This window comes from Talpa europaea, assembly GCF_964194135.1.
Source record: "Talpa europaea genome assembly, chromosome: 2".
Taxonomy (NCBI): domain Eukaryota; kingdom Metazoa; phylum Chordata; class Mammalia; order Eulipotyphla; family Talpidae; genus Talpa; species Talpa europaea.
Window position 1 is genome coordinate 70,728,444 of NC_140068.1, and position 17,866 is coordinate 70,746,309.

The window sequence follows — 17,866 nt, forward strand, 5'->3', positions numbered from 1 at the left end:
TCTCACTGCCTTCTTGTCTCCGCTTGAGGGCAGACTTCCCTGACCACTCTAGAGTAAAACAACTCCTTTCAAGTAATGTAAAGTTGGCAAATAGAGTCAATAAGAATACAGGGTCCCCAGTTAAATTTGCAGATCAGATAAACAAAAATATTTTTAGTATAAGCATATCCCATGTGATATTTGAAACATATTTAACGGAAAAAAATATTCATTACTGAGCTCAACTTCAAATTTAACTGGGAACCCTACTCATAGCTTGTATGCTGTGAAGACAGGTATAATGGTAGCTCAGACTAAAGTAAACAGTAAAGATGGAAGAGCAAGTCAGGAATTGAGATACAAGGACCCATGATCATGGATTAAATGTTGGAAAGAGAGAAAGTTGGCTTGCTTAGTTGGGTAAACGTTTAATTCACTGAAATGAATCCCACTAGAGGAAGAAAAGATTTGGTAAGGAGTAAATTAATGTGGTGAAATAAAGTAGGAGTTAGAAATGTTAAATTTGAGGAAGCATTAAGAAATCAAAATGACCAAATTATTGAAATAGGCAGTTAGAAATTCATGTATGGAATACGAAAGAGAGGAGCAGGCTATGAAATTAAGTTTGGAAGTGATTAATATGTATTCAAATTTAAGGGCATGAGAATGGATAGGATTATACAGGAAGTAAGATGAGAAAAGGGGTAAGGACTATGTCCTGAGAAACTGTAATATTTCTCATGTCCATTTTTCCTGCTTTATTTTTTCTATTTCTTCATCTCCTCAAGAATAAACATAATAATGATGAAATTATTATTACCTGTAAAATCTGTCTATTTTGGTAGAAATTCAATTTATCGCCCTGTTTTTCCAATATGCATTAAGGAAAATTATTTTCTTTACCTTTAGTGACAAAACTTATGACACAGCATTTGCCTCAAGATTGGAGTTGGAGATCAAGTGCAGCAATTTACCACAAATACAGTACTGGTTAGGTGTTCTACATTCCTTTTAAAGGCTAAAGTAGATTTCCTGTTGGACCAACTGGGGAGCAGACCTTTTCATTTTATAGTTATTAGTTGCCCTCAAACGCCCTGTCCACTTTCTACTTTGATAATACCTCTGATAAAGGACTACAGAGTATCCTAAATTGAGAGGAAAACACTGGCTAACAAGAATAGGCAAAGAAGTCTGGGCCAGAGTATAACCAAAATAATAAACAAACAAACAAAAAATGGGCATATAGCTATTTTAACAGAGAGTTCACAAAAAGTTTCACAGAACCTTCACTTCTTAGTAGTTAATTCAAAACTCTTCTAAAGAGAATACCTTGTTAGGAGCTATAATCTTCATTAATAATTGTGAGACTTTCTTCCACCATAAAAATTCAAGAGTTAGAAAAGTACATTCATAAGTAGTTAGGATTCTTGCATGGTAACGTATTGATATAAATGATTCTTTTTTGAAAATTCTCTTTATAAGCATACATTATACTCAGTTTAAGAATGCAGTGTGTGTCAATTAGTAAAAGTCAAACTACTTTAAAAGAGTTTATGTGCATATTTGGGGCCCAAGTTTATAATCAGTTCCATCAAGACACTTAACCTGAAGTTTCACCATAAATAAAAGTTATGTAAATGCCATTCATCATCTCTCTTTGACTTTTTTTTTTGCTGCTTTTTGGAACCTTTATTTTCTGTTTCTGTTACTTTTGATGAAAATATAGTGCTTTTGCTTTAGAACATATTAAATAAGTTATAGGAAAAAGAAGAAACTTTCATTTGAAACGTATGTTTCAACCATAAAGAAAAGTTTTCAATAACTGAGTAGATTTTGAGATCGTCTATGTGATGTGTACTTTTTAATACAATTCTCTTCCCCACCCTATTTTGACAATTGAACTGAAATGTCCATATTCAAACTGAAGTTCATGTGCGGAATGAAATATGCAATGAGATAATACCTTATCTAGTAATATCAGTATAATAGTAACACTGATGAAAGAATATGAAATAATTGAATTCTTAATAGCTTCAAGATTTCAAAATTCAAGTACTTAATGAAGTTCTTCATATTACTCTTATATTCTATCCCAACCGGGACAATATCTCAAGTAATCATTAAATATACCATACAGTTAAGGTAAAAAAATTAAGAAACTCGATTTATCCTTCGTATATTTAAGTTTAACAGTAGACTGTTGACAACTTCACAGACTCCAGAGTTGAAACCCTAGCCTCTCCCTCAGATTTGCTATATTTTATTTTTAGATGTAATCACTTCCCTCCGGTAAATGTTTAGTGACCACACGCACAGGTCTGCACATGAGGAAACTAAAAAGGGAACCTTGCGCTGTGAATCAGATATACAAGACACAAAAAGAATCCCGTCAGCCCGTGCCCAGCGTGTCATATTCTTCAATAATCCTTATGACAGTGCTGTGCTGACATTTTCAATTAATGCAAACGATACTTGAAGTGAAGCAATTTCCATGGCACGTTCAGTATGTGATGCTTCACCGGCACCATCTACCAAATGGCTTGATGAAAATCAACCCTAAATTTATTTCTTGACTAATTTCCCTTAATGCTTCATCTTATGGATCTTGTTATAGTTCAGATTAATTAATTGAACCAGAATATATGCATTTTGATATTTCTAGTACCTCTGAAATACCAAAGGTACAAAAGCAAAACATTCAGGGGAATCCCAGAATGGGAATATTTGTTACTTGAGATGACTAAATTCTAGAGATTTGCAGTACAACACTGTGCCTATAGTTAACAATACTGCCTAGTACTTCTTCTTCTTTTTTTTTTTTTTTTTTTTACATTTTAAAAGGATAGGTTTATTAGGAAAAGGAGAAAGGAAAAAAGAGAGACAACGGCATAGTCACATGCGGGCAGGGAGGAAAGCTCTCTCGTACTCTTAAGTTACTGTAAGAAGTACATTTCATGTTAGATGATTTTATCACAATAGTTAAAAAGTTACTAAAGGAAAAAAGTTAAGTAAATTAATGAAAGTAAAGTAAAGGGAGCTTGGTAGTTTAAGAAGCAAGATAAAAAGCTAAAAAAAAACCCAGTCAGTTAATTTTCCCAAAGTTGCATGTTTCTCCAAGTGTTTTCCTCAGACATCCTGCATTAAGTATACCTGGGAGCTTGTTAAATTATAAATCTCTGAGACCCACCCCATCCTAAACTGGCTGCACAGTGAGAATCTCTGACAATGGGATGTGAAATCCATACTTCAAGTGATTCTTGCTAGCAGTAAAAATTAGAAAACCATTTATGTAGATCCTTCAAATCATGTTATATTAGGAATGCTTATATGCACTGGCAAATGCCTAATATCTAGCCTACTCAACCAGAGATTCATTTTCACTTCTAACCAAAGAAAGGTACTACTACATCTGATTAAGCTAAAAAATCACATTGCTTACCATGTTAATTAAAAGGAAGAGAAGTAACAAATAAACTTCCCTGCCCCACATACTTTTTTGCCACTGAAGAAAGTGTTTTCTCCCCAAAATATGACAGCCATTAGATGTCATTTATATAATGGTAGAATATTCAAACTTTTTGAGAGACTAAAGTTTGTTACATCTTTATAAGAAATTGTTCTTATGTTTTGTGTGCTTCAGATTCAAAAATTGCTAACAGATGTGTTTATACCTGTTTAGTAAAATTATTAAAGAAACATGCTAAAGAATAAGCACACTAAAACTCTAGTATAACTTTGTCGAGTATAACTTTATAATAAGAAGTTCATCTCGGTCAGTAACTTACATATAATGTTCAAGAAAAGTCTTACAAATCCTGATTTTTAAAAATCAGGAGTGAGTGTAATCAACTTGCCTTCAAATCTTTTGGAAATTGTTATGAGAAGGTTGATAAATTTCATAAATTAGCAAATAAATATCTATTTAGTTCAAAAGTTCTCTCATGACTTTTATTCACCTCATCTGAGACACCAGAAAATACACTGACATATAATTAAGCTACATTTCTTTCTATGTCTTTTATTCTGTTTTTCACTTTTCCCTAATTAATACAAGATATGTCCCTGGTTAATCCTAATTAGAGATGCATTTCTGTAGTTATAATTTAAATAGCTTGAATAATTTATAATTTAAGGGGGGAGAGAAGAAATATGCAATACACACATAGAGATGCACACAAATATATTTATATCTGTAAACACCAATGAGAGAAAGGAAAGACAATTAGCACTAATGTGAAAGACATATAAAAATGAGGTAATTATAGAGATTCTTAATGTGTGACATGTGGTGGCCATGGGGGAAAACAATTAATTATCATTATTTTGTGCTAACATATTTAAGTGATGTCGTAGTCATCCTTAACAAGATTTATTTTAATTATTAAAACATTAATTTAGAGACTAAAAATAGTATTTTCCAACCGCACATATTGGTGGCCTGTATACCTGGCTGGTCCCTGACCATCATGGAAGTGGAAGCAGGAAGCAGGAGCACTGCCACACAGAGGCAAAGTTCCCAAGACCCAGTGTGTCTCATTGTGCCTGGAAACCATGTGAACAACTGGACACAGATCTGCAACAAAGTAAAATATTCAAATTGAGTTTATTTATACAAAATTCCTTTCATTATCTCCAGAAAATTCCTATCATCAAGTCAAAAAGCAATAGATTTTTAATTTATATATAATTACATAACTGGATATATGATTATATATGTAGTTACATATCTTTCACTGTAGGTCTTAATGTGTATGAGAGAGCTCTGAAAATATTTTCAGGCTAGTTTCTAGTTAATTCTCATGATCACACAGTCTCTTAGAACTTAAATGTTCTCTTTTAAATGTTTTAAAGTCACTTCACTTACCATTATTTATATTTTTTTAAAAAATGTATGCACGCATAACATAAAATCTAGCATCTTAACCATTTTTTAAGTATTCAGTGACACTAAGTACATTTACATTTTGATGCAGTCATCACCATGATTCTTGCAATACAGTATTTATTCTTTTATAACTTCATTTCACTAAGCACAATGTCTTCAAGATTCATTCATATTGTAGCATATGTAAGAATTTCCTTCGTTTTTACAAATCCAAATAATATTTCAATGTATGTGTAAACCATGTTCTGTTTATCCATTTGGTTGCTCCCACCTTTTATCTGTGGTGAATATTACTGCTATGAGCACAGAGGAACAAATATCTGTTCGTCTGTGCTTTCAATTCTTTTACATAAGCAGAAATGGAATTACCAGATCATATAGTAATTCTGTTTTTAATTTATTGAGGCACCACTGTACTTTGACACCATTTTACATTCCCATCTGACAATGCACAACTGTTCAAGTTTCTCCACCAATAATATTATTCTCTGGCTTATCAGTATTATTATAGTCTGTCTCTTTTATAACAGTCATCTTAATAGGTGTAAGATGGTATTTCATTGTGGTTGTCATTTGCATTTCCCTCATGATTAGTGATGTTAATTAGTGATATTGTTCCATGTGCTTATTAGCCATTTGTGTATTTCCTTTAAAGAAATGTCTCTTCAGATCCTTTGCCTATTATTTAATCTAGTTGCCTGCTTTTTTGTTCTTATTGTGTTTTAGAAGGTTTTATATATGCTATCTATTAATCCCTTATAAGATAAATAATTTGCAAATCTTTTCTTCCAAGTTGTAGATTGCTTTTTCATTCTGATTGTGTCTGGCTGCTTAGAAATATTTTTATTTTTATATAGTTGAATTTATCCCTTCTGGTTTGGCTGCACTTTTGGTGTCACATACAATAATTTATATTCTAAAAATATAATCTTATTATTGAAAATATTACTCTTTTATGAGTATTACTTTTGTATTTTTTAACTGAGACCATTACATTTTCAATATAATTAACTATGTTGTTATTGTATTGAATAATCACTGCTACCATAGTGATTACTACACATAGGTAACCATTTCTTCTATTTAACAAGAAAAATGCATCATATTTAACATTAGTGTGTTACCTTTCTGAATGTAGACTACTCCATATATAATGGCTCCCTCAGTGTATTTGACAATTGCAATATTATTAGAATAGCTACTTTAAAAGTTCTGAAATAAGTAAATAATATATCATTTCTTTTTCATCATTCAAAGTGTACTCAAGAGTCAAATATATAAGAATACATCACATCAATGTTGTAGACAGACATTCTTTAGGAAAAAAAACTAAAGCTACCATCTTTGGTGTTCTACATGTGCCAAATACCCTAAGATCAGCATTTTAAAATTAATTCAAGATTTTAGATATTTATAGATGAATAGCTAGAAGCAGCAATTGCAATATTAAAACCATACGCGTGGTTCTAAATATCAAACAGCTGGTTTTATGCCTTATTTCTTTCTGAAGTCTCTCATCTAGATATAGTCCCAATCCTTAGATGACTTTGCAAACTTATTCTACCTATTATTTCAAGACATGTGTAACTGTTTAAGCAATTAGTTTTATTTCAAATACATGAACTAATGAATATTGATCTAGCTTTCATAGAGATCCTCGATTGCATTTTTAACAAAAGTGGTTTTTACTAGTTGATAAACTAGCAGTGTTCTGTAGTGGTTAAATCTGTGGCTTCATATCTGGGCTCTGCCATTTATGACCACCTTATGTAACTTCATTAGGGCTTCATGTATTCATCTGAAAACTGGGAATAAATTAATATATGCAAAGAGTATATAATACAGAGCACTGAACCCTGTTCAAAAAGTATCTGGTATTATAATTGCACTACGTTGTCATAAATAATAGTAAAAATTTGCACTTATTCATATCTTCAGCCTGAGGTTGATAATGATATTTGGATAGTGGGGAAGTGCCAAAGAAGAATCCTTTTCCCACTTTCTCCTTTTTGATACCCTCACTCTCACTGGTCTCCTTGCCCACACACTCTGGGATTCCCTTCTGAATTCCCTTCTTAGATATTTTTTCGGCCCAACTTCTTAAGATTTAGATCTGTGGGCTCTCCTCACCTCTTTGGAGTGTCCCTCTAGATAATCTTATAATTTTTTTGGCTTTAAATACTCTCTGTCAGATGGTGAATCTAAAATTTACATCTTCAGTACAGCCCTCTGAAATTCAGACTGTATCCAGCTGCCTACCCAATATCCCCCCTTAGATATAACAGATGTCTATAACAACACGTCTCAATTGAATACTTGAGTCTTGATTCCCACTTGATTTTCTCATGCTCTTTCCAGTCAATAATTAGCACCCACAAAAATACTCAAACCAGAAACCATGCACCACATTGGTTCTGTCTTATTTATTAACATCTCCCACATTCAAACCATCAAAAGACAGCATTCATCATTGTTACCCCTAACACATTTCCAATATCTCCCTTGCTATCTGTTCTTCTGCCCCATCATAGAACTGCTCAGCACATTCCTAACTGACTTCATGAATCCATTATTGGCTCCTGATAACATTTACTCTCTACATAGTGCCAGAGATCTTTTCCTAAAATGAAAGTTGGAGCACGTCACTTCCCCACATCAACCCCATCAGTGGGTTCCCATTGTATTTCTAATTTTTTTTTTTGTGAAAGAAAGAAAATTTCCCTTTTATTATTTCTAATCCCCACTGAATTATGGAAAAAATTGTTTTGATTAATAACATTGAGATTGGATTAAGTTGACTTTTCCTCTTCCTTAGCTGCAAAAGTTTATAGTTCTAGCTATTTGTTTTTTGAACCTCTCTTAAACAGCTAGCCACTTGGGCCATTTCTATGGAATCCTGCGTCCTGGATTTGGAGTGGTTCCTTGTATTCTTGTTTTCCCCATCATATTTCTAATGTAGTCCAAATGCCTTTCTATGTGGGTTGTTATCATTCAAGATGGTGGCATAGAAATAACCTGAACTCAGCTCCTCTCAAAGATACAACAAATCTACAACTACATGTGAAATAACTGACATAGACATTATTTCAAAAAACCTGATTAAATAAAGCTTCCACAATAAAGGATAAAAGGACTCCACTGAGACAAATAGGGGAGACAGTGATACACCGTCACTGAGACAAATAGGGGAGACAGTGATACACCGTCACCATGGAAGAAGCCCCATCTGGGTTGGTAATTTGTGGTCAGGTGTATCTTGAAGGTTTAGAACTTTTGCCTGTGTAAAGGAGGAAGGGCTGAGCATCTTAGAACACTTCAATTCAGGTCTCTCTACTCATCAAGAGGCAATGAGTACCTGGAGTCATAGCATCGAGGACTGGTGGGAAATATACCCAGGAGAATCAGAGAATTAGAGGAATAGAGAACCCACATTTAAGGTCCTGCACAAAGATTCATTGGGACCCAGCACAGTAACATAGGTCCAAAAAGCATCTGAATCATAAGGGAAGGAATCCCACTTATTGCTCCTATAGAAAGTGGCTAAGAGGCAGGAAGCTGTAGGGGAAATCACCAGGTCTGAAACATGGTGAGCATGATCTCGGTAACCTCCCACAACCTTGTTGACCCTAGCTTTATGGGAAGCATAGAGCAAAAACATATAGTAAATTCATAAAGAAAATGAAAAAGGAATACAAACACACTGCTAAAGAAAGCAGCAAGACAAATAGCACATGATTTCACTCATATATGGAAGATAAATAAACAAAGCAATGAGCAAACAAACAAACAAAAATCCTTAGATGCTGACAACAGAATGATTAACCCAGGGGGGAAGGGGGAATGTTGAGGTGGGGGGAAGGAGTAAAAAGGGTCAATTATATGATGGTGGATGGAAACTAGATTTTCAGTGGGGATCGCAAAGCAGTACATACAGATGCAGAAACATAAAGATGTATACCTGAAATTTATACTAAGTTATAAGCCAGTACTACTTCAGATTAAAAAAAAAAAGTGGTGGGGGAAATTTTCAATGCCCTAGAAGTCCTGTATAATCTGGCTAGGACCCACCACTCCAGTCACATTTGATAAACCATTCCCTTCACTCATGTTCTATTCCTCAAATTCCCTGACTTTTCCAACCTTAGACTTTTCATGCTGCTATTTCTTCATCTAGGAGTTTGCTCATCCTGTTCCCCCTACATCATTTCATTTAAATGTCTCCATATAGAAGAGTTTTTATTTCACAAATATGTGCCCAAACCTATTATTGTCCACCTCAGACTATTTTGTCTGAATATATGTTTATTGCCCCCACTCTGGAGGGTAAAGACTACATCTATTTTATTTATCACTATCCTGGATGCCCAACATAGTACCTAGAAAAGTTGAATCAAATATTCATTGAATTAAAAATAGTAAGTGATGGACAGCTTTCAAATCTTGAGACATAATGACAGATACTTATTGGAGACAATAATTTAATTTTGTCTTCTTTAATTCTTTTGTTCTTACTGTGGTAACACTGGTTGCTTGTATTTTAGAAATATTAAGGCATTTCAGAATCTTGTATTTCAAGGATCATTATGAGGAACTTCCTTTCTATTTGTACATTTTTAAAATGTGTTTATTATTGAGGTTTCTGTTGTCCTGGTCCTTATGAAATAGGAATGTACTCTACTCATGAACATTTGAAAAAAAACTTTTTAACAAGTCTCAAAACAAATCCTTGCATACATTAAAGAACCATATTTTGCAAATCTTTAATTTCTTCTATAGGCAGCTAGACCTTCCCCCTCAAGTCCTGCTCACTGTCCCCAGATAACTGTTGTTCTTAGGATGCTTCTGTTGCCCTGGACCCAATTCCAGAGCCCTCCCAGATTTCTCAATTCTGGGTTTTAACCACTACCTCCTTCATCAACACAACTTTTCTATTTATTATCCTGTCCCTCACATCCCAGATAGATGATTGTCAAGATAGTTTTATAAATGAATCCAAGCCAATCTTGTCACAGTTTAATGTGTTGCTCTTGCCAGCTAAGATTTAACTCTAACAAAAATCTTCAATGTATTCTCAATGAAGCGACCTTGGGATAATATATGGGGACACTGAGATTTCTTAAGGGCCTCAGATCACTTTTTTTCCCCCCAACTTGTTAAAAGATGGTTCATGATACATTTTAAGAAAGATATGAAGAATACTGCTTACAAATGTTCTCACATTCTGAATTAGAATTTATTTTATATAAGGTGTTTTTATATGTGTAATAACATCAGTAGGGCATAGGGCAAGAGATGCAGGTACTGTGTATCTAAGTATTTGAAATTTTAAAAAAATAATAAAAGTAAAGCTGATACAAATGATAAGAAATACAGGTTTCCCTTGCTATCCAAAGACAGAGCCTTCCGATGAAACCTCTCATAGGCTGAAAAGACCTAAAACAAAGAAGCAATTATCACTTATTTATAAGGAAAAAATGTTCTTGTTCCTAGACCAAAAAAAAAATCTACCAAATCATACCAAGCAACACCTAAAATAGTATTAACACATACTAAAAATAGGTAAAAGTAGTTCCTGGGGAAGGACCTTGATGGTGTCACTCTTGCTGACTGGGGTGAACACTGCCTCAATCACGGCTGCTGTGAAACAAATCAGTATCTTGTTCCCACCTGCACAGATATGAAGCAGTAAAGCTCAGAGAGAAGATCTCAGAACCTGAGAAACAAGTTCACGTTGACTTGACTCAATTTTTTTTTTTATATACCATGGTGTTTACTATCAGAATGTGGAAAGAACTATCACATTCTTAAACACTTCCTTTTAAGTTTTCAGCTATTCTTTATCAAAATTCTAGCTACACCCCATACAGTTCCCTCCCAGAGCTACAAAGTACCAAAGTCTATTGTGAGTATACCCAGCATTGGCAGTCTCAAGCAAGTAACACTGCAGGAGCCTATGAAACTTCTAAATTCATCCAGACAGCCCTGCCTGTAACTGGTTTCTCACTATCATGACAAAAAGAAATAATGGCTGCCTGAATGCCTGGCTCCTACTGCTACCTCTAACCAGTTATTTTTATCATTCTTTGCCAAGTAAAATTGTTTTGGGTATGCATTGGGTTAAAGGAATTTTTTAATGTCACTGTCCCTGAACTTTCTTAGTCCAGTTCTTAAAATCCTATAAGGCAACTATCAAAATTAAGAGTATTTGAATTGAGACATTTAAAAAAATTCTATATATATAGAATAACTAACCTATATATATATTTGTGAATTGGGAGCACAAAAAGGACAGAAAAGAACACTGGCAAACCTTATTCTTTCATTGCATCAATTGGAGGAGATTCCTACTATCTGCCACTGGGGATACAAAAGTTTGTTGAATAGGGCAAGTTCCCAATGTCACGCTGGCTAGCGAGACCAAAATAAACAAACACACACACATTATCTTTCAGGGACAGATAGTAGGAAGTTAAAAAAAAAAAAAGGAGAATAATTATACAGAATGATGGAACAGTGTGAATGTTAGACAAGATGGAGAGATCCCTGTTAGCATAAGATTTTGAGTAAACCAAACCAAGTCTGCCTACACAACATGAATAGCTTTGGGTTTTGCCATCTACCTTTTATAATGCTCATTCTTCATCTTTGAAACTTGGTGTTATGGAAAGGCCCAAGCCCTCCTGCTTAAGAAACCTACTTCTAAAACAAAGATCTGATCACTTCAGTGTTCTGCTGCTTTATTAATGTCTCCTGGCGGCTTTTTTTTTTTAAACTTATTTATTTGTACAAGCACTGGGTACAGTCAAAAGCATGGGAGGATGAGAGGATTCACCAGAGCCAGAGTGGGGAACAGAACAGGCAGACTGACAAATACACTGCTGAGGGGAGCAGCGGGTGGCAGGAGAGGTCTGCGCACCATGTGGGATCCTCGCTGGGAATCATACTGGCGCTGCAGAGGCTGCGGGCAGCTTCGCAGCCCAGCGCTCAACTGCTGCACCACCAGGGGAGGCCCTCCCGGTGGCTTTTCATTACTCATTCCTAAGGGAGGCGCTCAAGGCTCTTTTAGAGAGTGGCACCTCAACTCAGCTGTCCAGTCTCAAATCCTGCTGCTTCATTCCAACTCTACATCATCAAGTGATTCGCAATTCTTCAGACACCAGACTTCTGGACATGCTGTTTTGGCTGCTACAATGTCCTTCTAATTTTCTCTCCATCTGATAAGCTCTTGCTCTACCTGCACACAGCAGTTCAAATGCCATGTCCTCTATGAAGTCTGCAGGAACCATCACTGGCAGATTTCATTACTCAGCACTGTGAGGTCTAATAGAGCTCAGGTCCCATCTCTGTTTCAGCACAACTACACTGCACTGTAGGACTCGTGTACGTCCTTTCAACACTCTCTATGGATATCTTGGAGAGAAAAAAAAGATTGTAACTTAATTGTATTTTGCTTAAACTTGGCATTAGGGGGCACTCATTTGATCAGTCTGTAGGATGAATATGGCTTAAGGCAACACATTTGGTCTAAACTTAAATGAAAAGTTGAAACTGTTAATAAGTATATCCAGATATGGACTTCATATTTATAGAAAGATAAGGATGAAATGAAGAATTATAGAGCAATATAACATTTGTCCCCATTAGAAGAAAGTAAAGCATTCCTATGAAATCTTTTATAAGCCAAAATGGCATAAAGCAAAATAGCAATTGCATTAACTTTTGTCGAAAAATTTTTGAGTGTTCCCAGACCCAGAAAATAACCTACCAAATCATACCAAATAAAACATAAATCTAAAATAACACTAGCATATGGCAAAAGCAGGGCTGATATGATAAAAACACAGCCTGTATAAAGGAGTTCCAGGGAAGGCGCTTGTGAGTGCCATTCTTGATGCGTGGGGCGTGGGCTGCCTCTGTAACGGCTGCTGCAAAACAAACACTGAATGTCATTTTCACTTTTCACCCTTTGTTGTTAAAACAAAAAATTCCCTCATATTTCTTGTGGTAAGTGAGAACAGGTGCTAATGTAGGTCTTTCATAAAAATGAAATAGTTAATTTTCAGATAGTTGGGAAAATCTGTTCAGGAAAAATTACTAAAAGAAAAGTCAGCAAACCTAATATCAGTTAGTGAGAAGAAAATAGTACAATTGAGAGTGTTATCTTCCTTCACAGAAAACATAATCCCTGGTTCATAATGTTTATACTCCTCTAAAACTGATCAACTTTATCACATTTCCTCAAAGTTCTGTGTTATTTTTCTTGTCACTTCAAAAGTAGTGCTTCCTTTCCACACAGTCTCTAGCTTCACACAATCCCTTTGAGCCTGTTTAATTAATTCTCTCTATCCTTGACAATTTTTATTATTGAGTTGTTCCTTGAAATAATAAAGTTGTCTCTATCAACTTTATTGAGATTTCTCTCAATTTTAGCCATCACAACTACCTTTTTTCTTCATATTCAATTATGGGTTGTTTCTACATAAATATCTATATCAATCACCCTATGTCACTTCCAATTCTAAATTAATGTTTATTTTTTCCTGGTTTATCAATTTTTCCTAATTTTCCTATTTATTTTTTTTTTACAGCATGCAATATCTTCCTTTCTAATTTTTCAGAATAGTCAAGTTTTTGTCCAGGTAATTATGGAAATAGATTTTTGTTCTTTTTTATAGTTGTGTAATACTCTCTTTTTTTAAATATTTTATTTTATATAATTCTTACATCATTTTTCATTTTTGCACAATGTATGCATTTTCATTTTGGTTATATTCCCCATACAATTGCACCCCTTTATTTTGACCCTAATCCTTCCTCTCCCCTCAAATGACACAGAAATATTAAGTCAAAAGGGCACCTGCACCCCTATGTTTATAGCAGCACTATTTACAATAGCTAAGCTATGGAAACAATCCAAATGCCCAAAAATAGATGACTGGATCAAGATGTGGTATATATACACAATGGAATATTACTCAGCAATCAAAAAAGACAAGCTCATGCAATTTGCATGACCCAATATGACCCAACATGGATGGAGATGGACAGGATCATGCTCAGCAAAATAAGCCAGAAAGAAAAAGAAAAATACCACATGGTCTCACTCATAGCAGGAATTTAGAAATCCTAAATAAGGGACCAGGAAAAAGACTATTATAAAGAAAAAAATCAAAATCAACAAGCAACAATTTTCCCATTTAAATGGTCCTATTAATTTTCCACTATAACAATCTCATATTCTCAAAATTATCTTTGATTTCTCTCAGAGAAACGAGAGATCCTTGGGCTTCACAAGGGAAGCAGGAATAAGACAGGTTTATTGTTCCACTTTTGCATTCACCATCTTTCTCTCATTTTCCAAACCCAATATGCAACTTCCCCATACGCTTATCTACATTGGCCTACAACATAACACCCTAGAGAGTTCCTTGCCTCTCAGCCTCTCCTTTCCAATCTCTTCTTGGCAGGTGCTATCTGCTCTCAGCTCAGGTTTCAGTCCAGCTAGGATTCTCTGTTTTAACAGGCACATGACCACTCACCCCCACCTCTAAGCTTTCACACATGCCATTCCTTCTGGCTAGAATGTCCTCTCTTCTTGCTCTCTTCTGCTAAGCATTGTTATTCTCTGCTTCTTTAAGACATCCATACCCAATATGACCCAACTCAAGTAATCCAACTCCAGTTCCAGTCATTCTATTTTTTCCAGCATCTTTCCAGGTTATATATTAATATCTCTCTAACCCTGATGGCTTGAATTCCTGTTAATTCTTCACTTGAATTTATATTTATGATGCCATATAACCATGGTTTCGACCTATTTATCTTCTCCTGCCTCTAAAACCATCCACTCCATGTACCCAAATGGGCATTTCTGCCTGCTGGAAAAAATAAACCAAAATAGATGTGAAATTTTCTATTCCTGGAGAATACCATGGGCGCCCATCTGTTTTAGATGGTTTTCTTGGATGACAATAATTCTGTATCAGAGATAATTTCCCAGTTTTAATAATAATCATATTTTATTTTCTTTCACCTTTTTGCTTTCTCTGACCTGTTCATATCAGGTTCAGGTTCATCCCCTGCTCTAGTATTACAACTTTCCCTCTAGCCTAGGAAACCTCACTTAGATTCCTACCAGTTTGAGACATTGGGCTGGACAAAAAAACCTTGCGAAAGCATCTGCCAGCTACTTCTCCATTTTCGAAGGGCTAGGGAAAGAATGAATTTTCCATCTTTGGGGGATGGGAGGGTTGCCATCTTCTATACTGAAGATTCTTGCTAAAAGAATCTTGCTAGTCCCCCTAGAGAAGGGGCTTTTATGTACCTTTTGCACCAACTGAACACCTCAACATTCAGTTCTTTTGTAAGCACATGTCAAATATATTTACTTAGAAGCAGTCACCCAGTTTTCTTGCTATGCAGCATCAAGGAAACGCTGAAAGACCACATATACAAGCAGTTTTTAAAAATCTCTTAAAAGAATGATAGAAGTGCTTGATTTGGTCAGAAGAGGCACCATTGCTTTCTTACCTCCCCGCCCCCACCCCCCGTTTTTGGGGTTTTTTTTTTTTTTTTTTTGGTCAGGGTTAAGTGTGGGGAGGCTGTTGGAGTGATTTTTATTTTATTCCCTCCAATTACATCCCTCCAGGCAGATGTAATTCCTCCTGAGCTCCCAACCATCCTCCTATCTTGGTTCTCCTCAGACTTCTCCAAGCAGAAGACGTGACCCAGTAGTAATAAAATTAGGAGTGCAAAAGGCAACCCAGTTGATTTCTTTACCCCTCCATTTCCGAAACTCCAACTGTGGTTTATGATTATTCACTGTTGGAAATCCTGGATGATTCTAGCCAAACTGTGCGTTTTCAGAATTCGGGGTCGTCCTCTCTTTGCTCCCAGCACGCTGTCCCCTGAGGCTGGCTACGTGTCCGGGTACCCTGGTCCTCTCCACTATCCCCAACTGGTCTCTCCCGGTGCCACTGGAGTTCGTGGAACCTGGCCTGGCCACCACTCCTGCGCCCACCAGCTGGCCGGCTTCCTCCCTCCCTCAACAATCTACACGGGGCGAGTTTCGCTTACATGCTCGCTTGCTCAGAACGAGCCAGCGTGCCCAACGGCGTGCTTGGTTCCGGGCCAACAAACTTCTTCGGGACCCCGCAGCGCCTTAACCCGGCTGCAGGGCGCCGCCTTCCTTCTCCCGGCCCGGGTGCCGGCGACGCGGGCGCGCGGGCGGCAGGGGCCGAGCTCTCCGAGCGCAGGGACCGGGACGTCCGCGCGCGGCGCCGGCGGCGCACCGTCCGGCCGCGCTGCGCGTGCTGCAGGGTAATTAAGGAGCAGGGCCGGGCGCGCCGGGACCAGCCCGGCTGGGGGAGGCTGGAGCCGCCGGGGGGTCCCCTCCTGCGCCCGCCGCCCGGCCTCGACCCCTCCGCAGCCTCACCGCACTTGGGAGCAATCCCGCCTGTCGGAATAGGTAACCCCCGCCGGAGAGCTTGGCACCGGAACCTCGCGTCTGCAGTTTACACCCCTGTGTCCTCGCTTCCAGAGGGTAATGTCTCTAGACCTAGACCAAAACATAAGATCTAACGGCATGGCTGTAGAGCGAGTTGATTTGTTTTGTGCATTTAACCTCCTAGATATTTGTTTTCCTCTGTATTTGATGTCTGTTCTTACCCGCATCAGCAGTGCTCCTAGTTCTGCTTTGCAAACACGCATAACCAGAAAAACCACCTAGAACTAAAGTATCAAGCAAAAGCCTGCATCATGTGAACATATAAAAAAGAACTACATTATCTGTCGCACATTAAAGTGGCCACAGCGTGCCAGGCGTTTTGGGTACCATCTTAAGCTACCTATGGGAATGCGAAATTGCAGGTGTGCATTATTTATTTATCCACCAAAAGAGATTTATCTGAGTAGCACAGTTTTTTACAATTTCTTGAAAAGCAGATGCACGCAAATGAGCAGAAACCTGAGTAGAGGACACACACCCGGCGTGTGTGCGAGAGATCAAGTGAAAGGGCCAGTGGCGAAGCTGCGCAGCTTACCTTGAATGTGGGTTTGAGCCCCTCAGAGGCGCAGTGGAGTCCAGGCAGTGCTGCCGCACCGCCGAGGAGTGGCCCGGGTGAGCTCCCTGCGAGTGGGGAAGGGGGACGCATCTCTGCCCTTATTAGTCTCTCTCGGTGTGACCCTCCCACTCGGCGAGGAACTGCGGACTCCGCAGGACGGAACTCCACCAACTCGTGCACAGGTTTTACTCAATGACAATTAAGGGCTGGGAAGAGCGCCTTTCACGTTTGTGTTTTATTAACAGTTTCACAAATAAAATGACTGCTGGATGCAGGTACTTAGAGCTTCTCACTTCTGATTAGGAAGCAGTGCCTTCAAAGTTGCCTGTGGCATACATTCCCAGGTAGATAATTGGCTTTTTTAACAGTTGAGCTGAAAAGGGATATAATTTATGTTTCATTTTTCACTCCTTTGTCAGGAGCTTTTATAAAGTTGTTAATCAAGGAAACCTCATCATGCTCATGTGTACAGGTTTGTGTGACTTGGTTTGTCCCAAGACTCCACAAAAGTATTTTATGGTTGTAAATGTTATCTTTTCATGCATTGGTGCTACAAATCCTGGGTTTTGAACTCTTTGGGGATCCTTTTGAACATGAAGGTGACTTTTTTCTGCAGATCTCTATGTAGGTGTATGTATACGATCCCATGTCAGTGTGTGTAGAGTGTATACGTGTATATATACATGCATGTACATATTTATATATAGCATACACAGTAGGTATATATGCATATTTGTAGGTTTATATATGTATGTGTATATATGTATTGTAAATACATGTCTATGAATATGCATATGCATACACCCACATTTGAAAGAAAAATAAAACCATTATGGAATTCAGAAAAATAAGTCAGGCATTAGAAAACAGATAACTACGTTTAATATTTTTTAGATCAGTGTTGCTACAGTTGGGAGAGGGTAAATTACAGTATTGACTC

At 37.1% G+C, this 17,866-nt stretch overlaps 1 protein-coding gene across 1 annotated transcript in view; it reads right to left on the bottom strand.

Annotated features, from left to right (window-relative positions):
• COL19A1 (collagen type XIX alpha 1 chain) overlaps positions 1–17,016 on the bottom strand; it is a gene marked incomplete at both ends in the record, with an annotated part of 304,611 nt that extends 287,595 nt beyond the window's left edge. The window contains 2 exons of the mRNA XM_084227959.1: positions 4,426–4,552; positions 16,906–17,016. Of these exons, the coding sequence (XP_084084085.1) occupies positions 4,426–4,552; positions 16,906–17,016 (238 nt within the window). The remainder of the gene's footprint in view (positions 1–4,425; positions 4,553–16,905) is intronic.
• Positions 17,017–17,866: the final 850 nt, after the last annotated feature.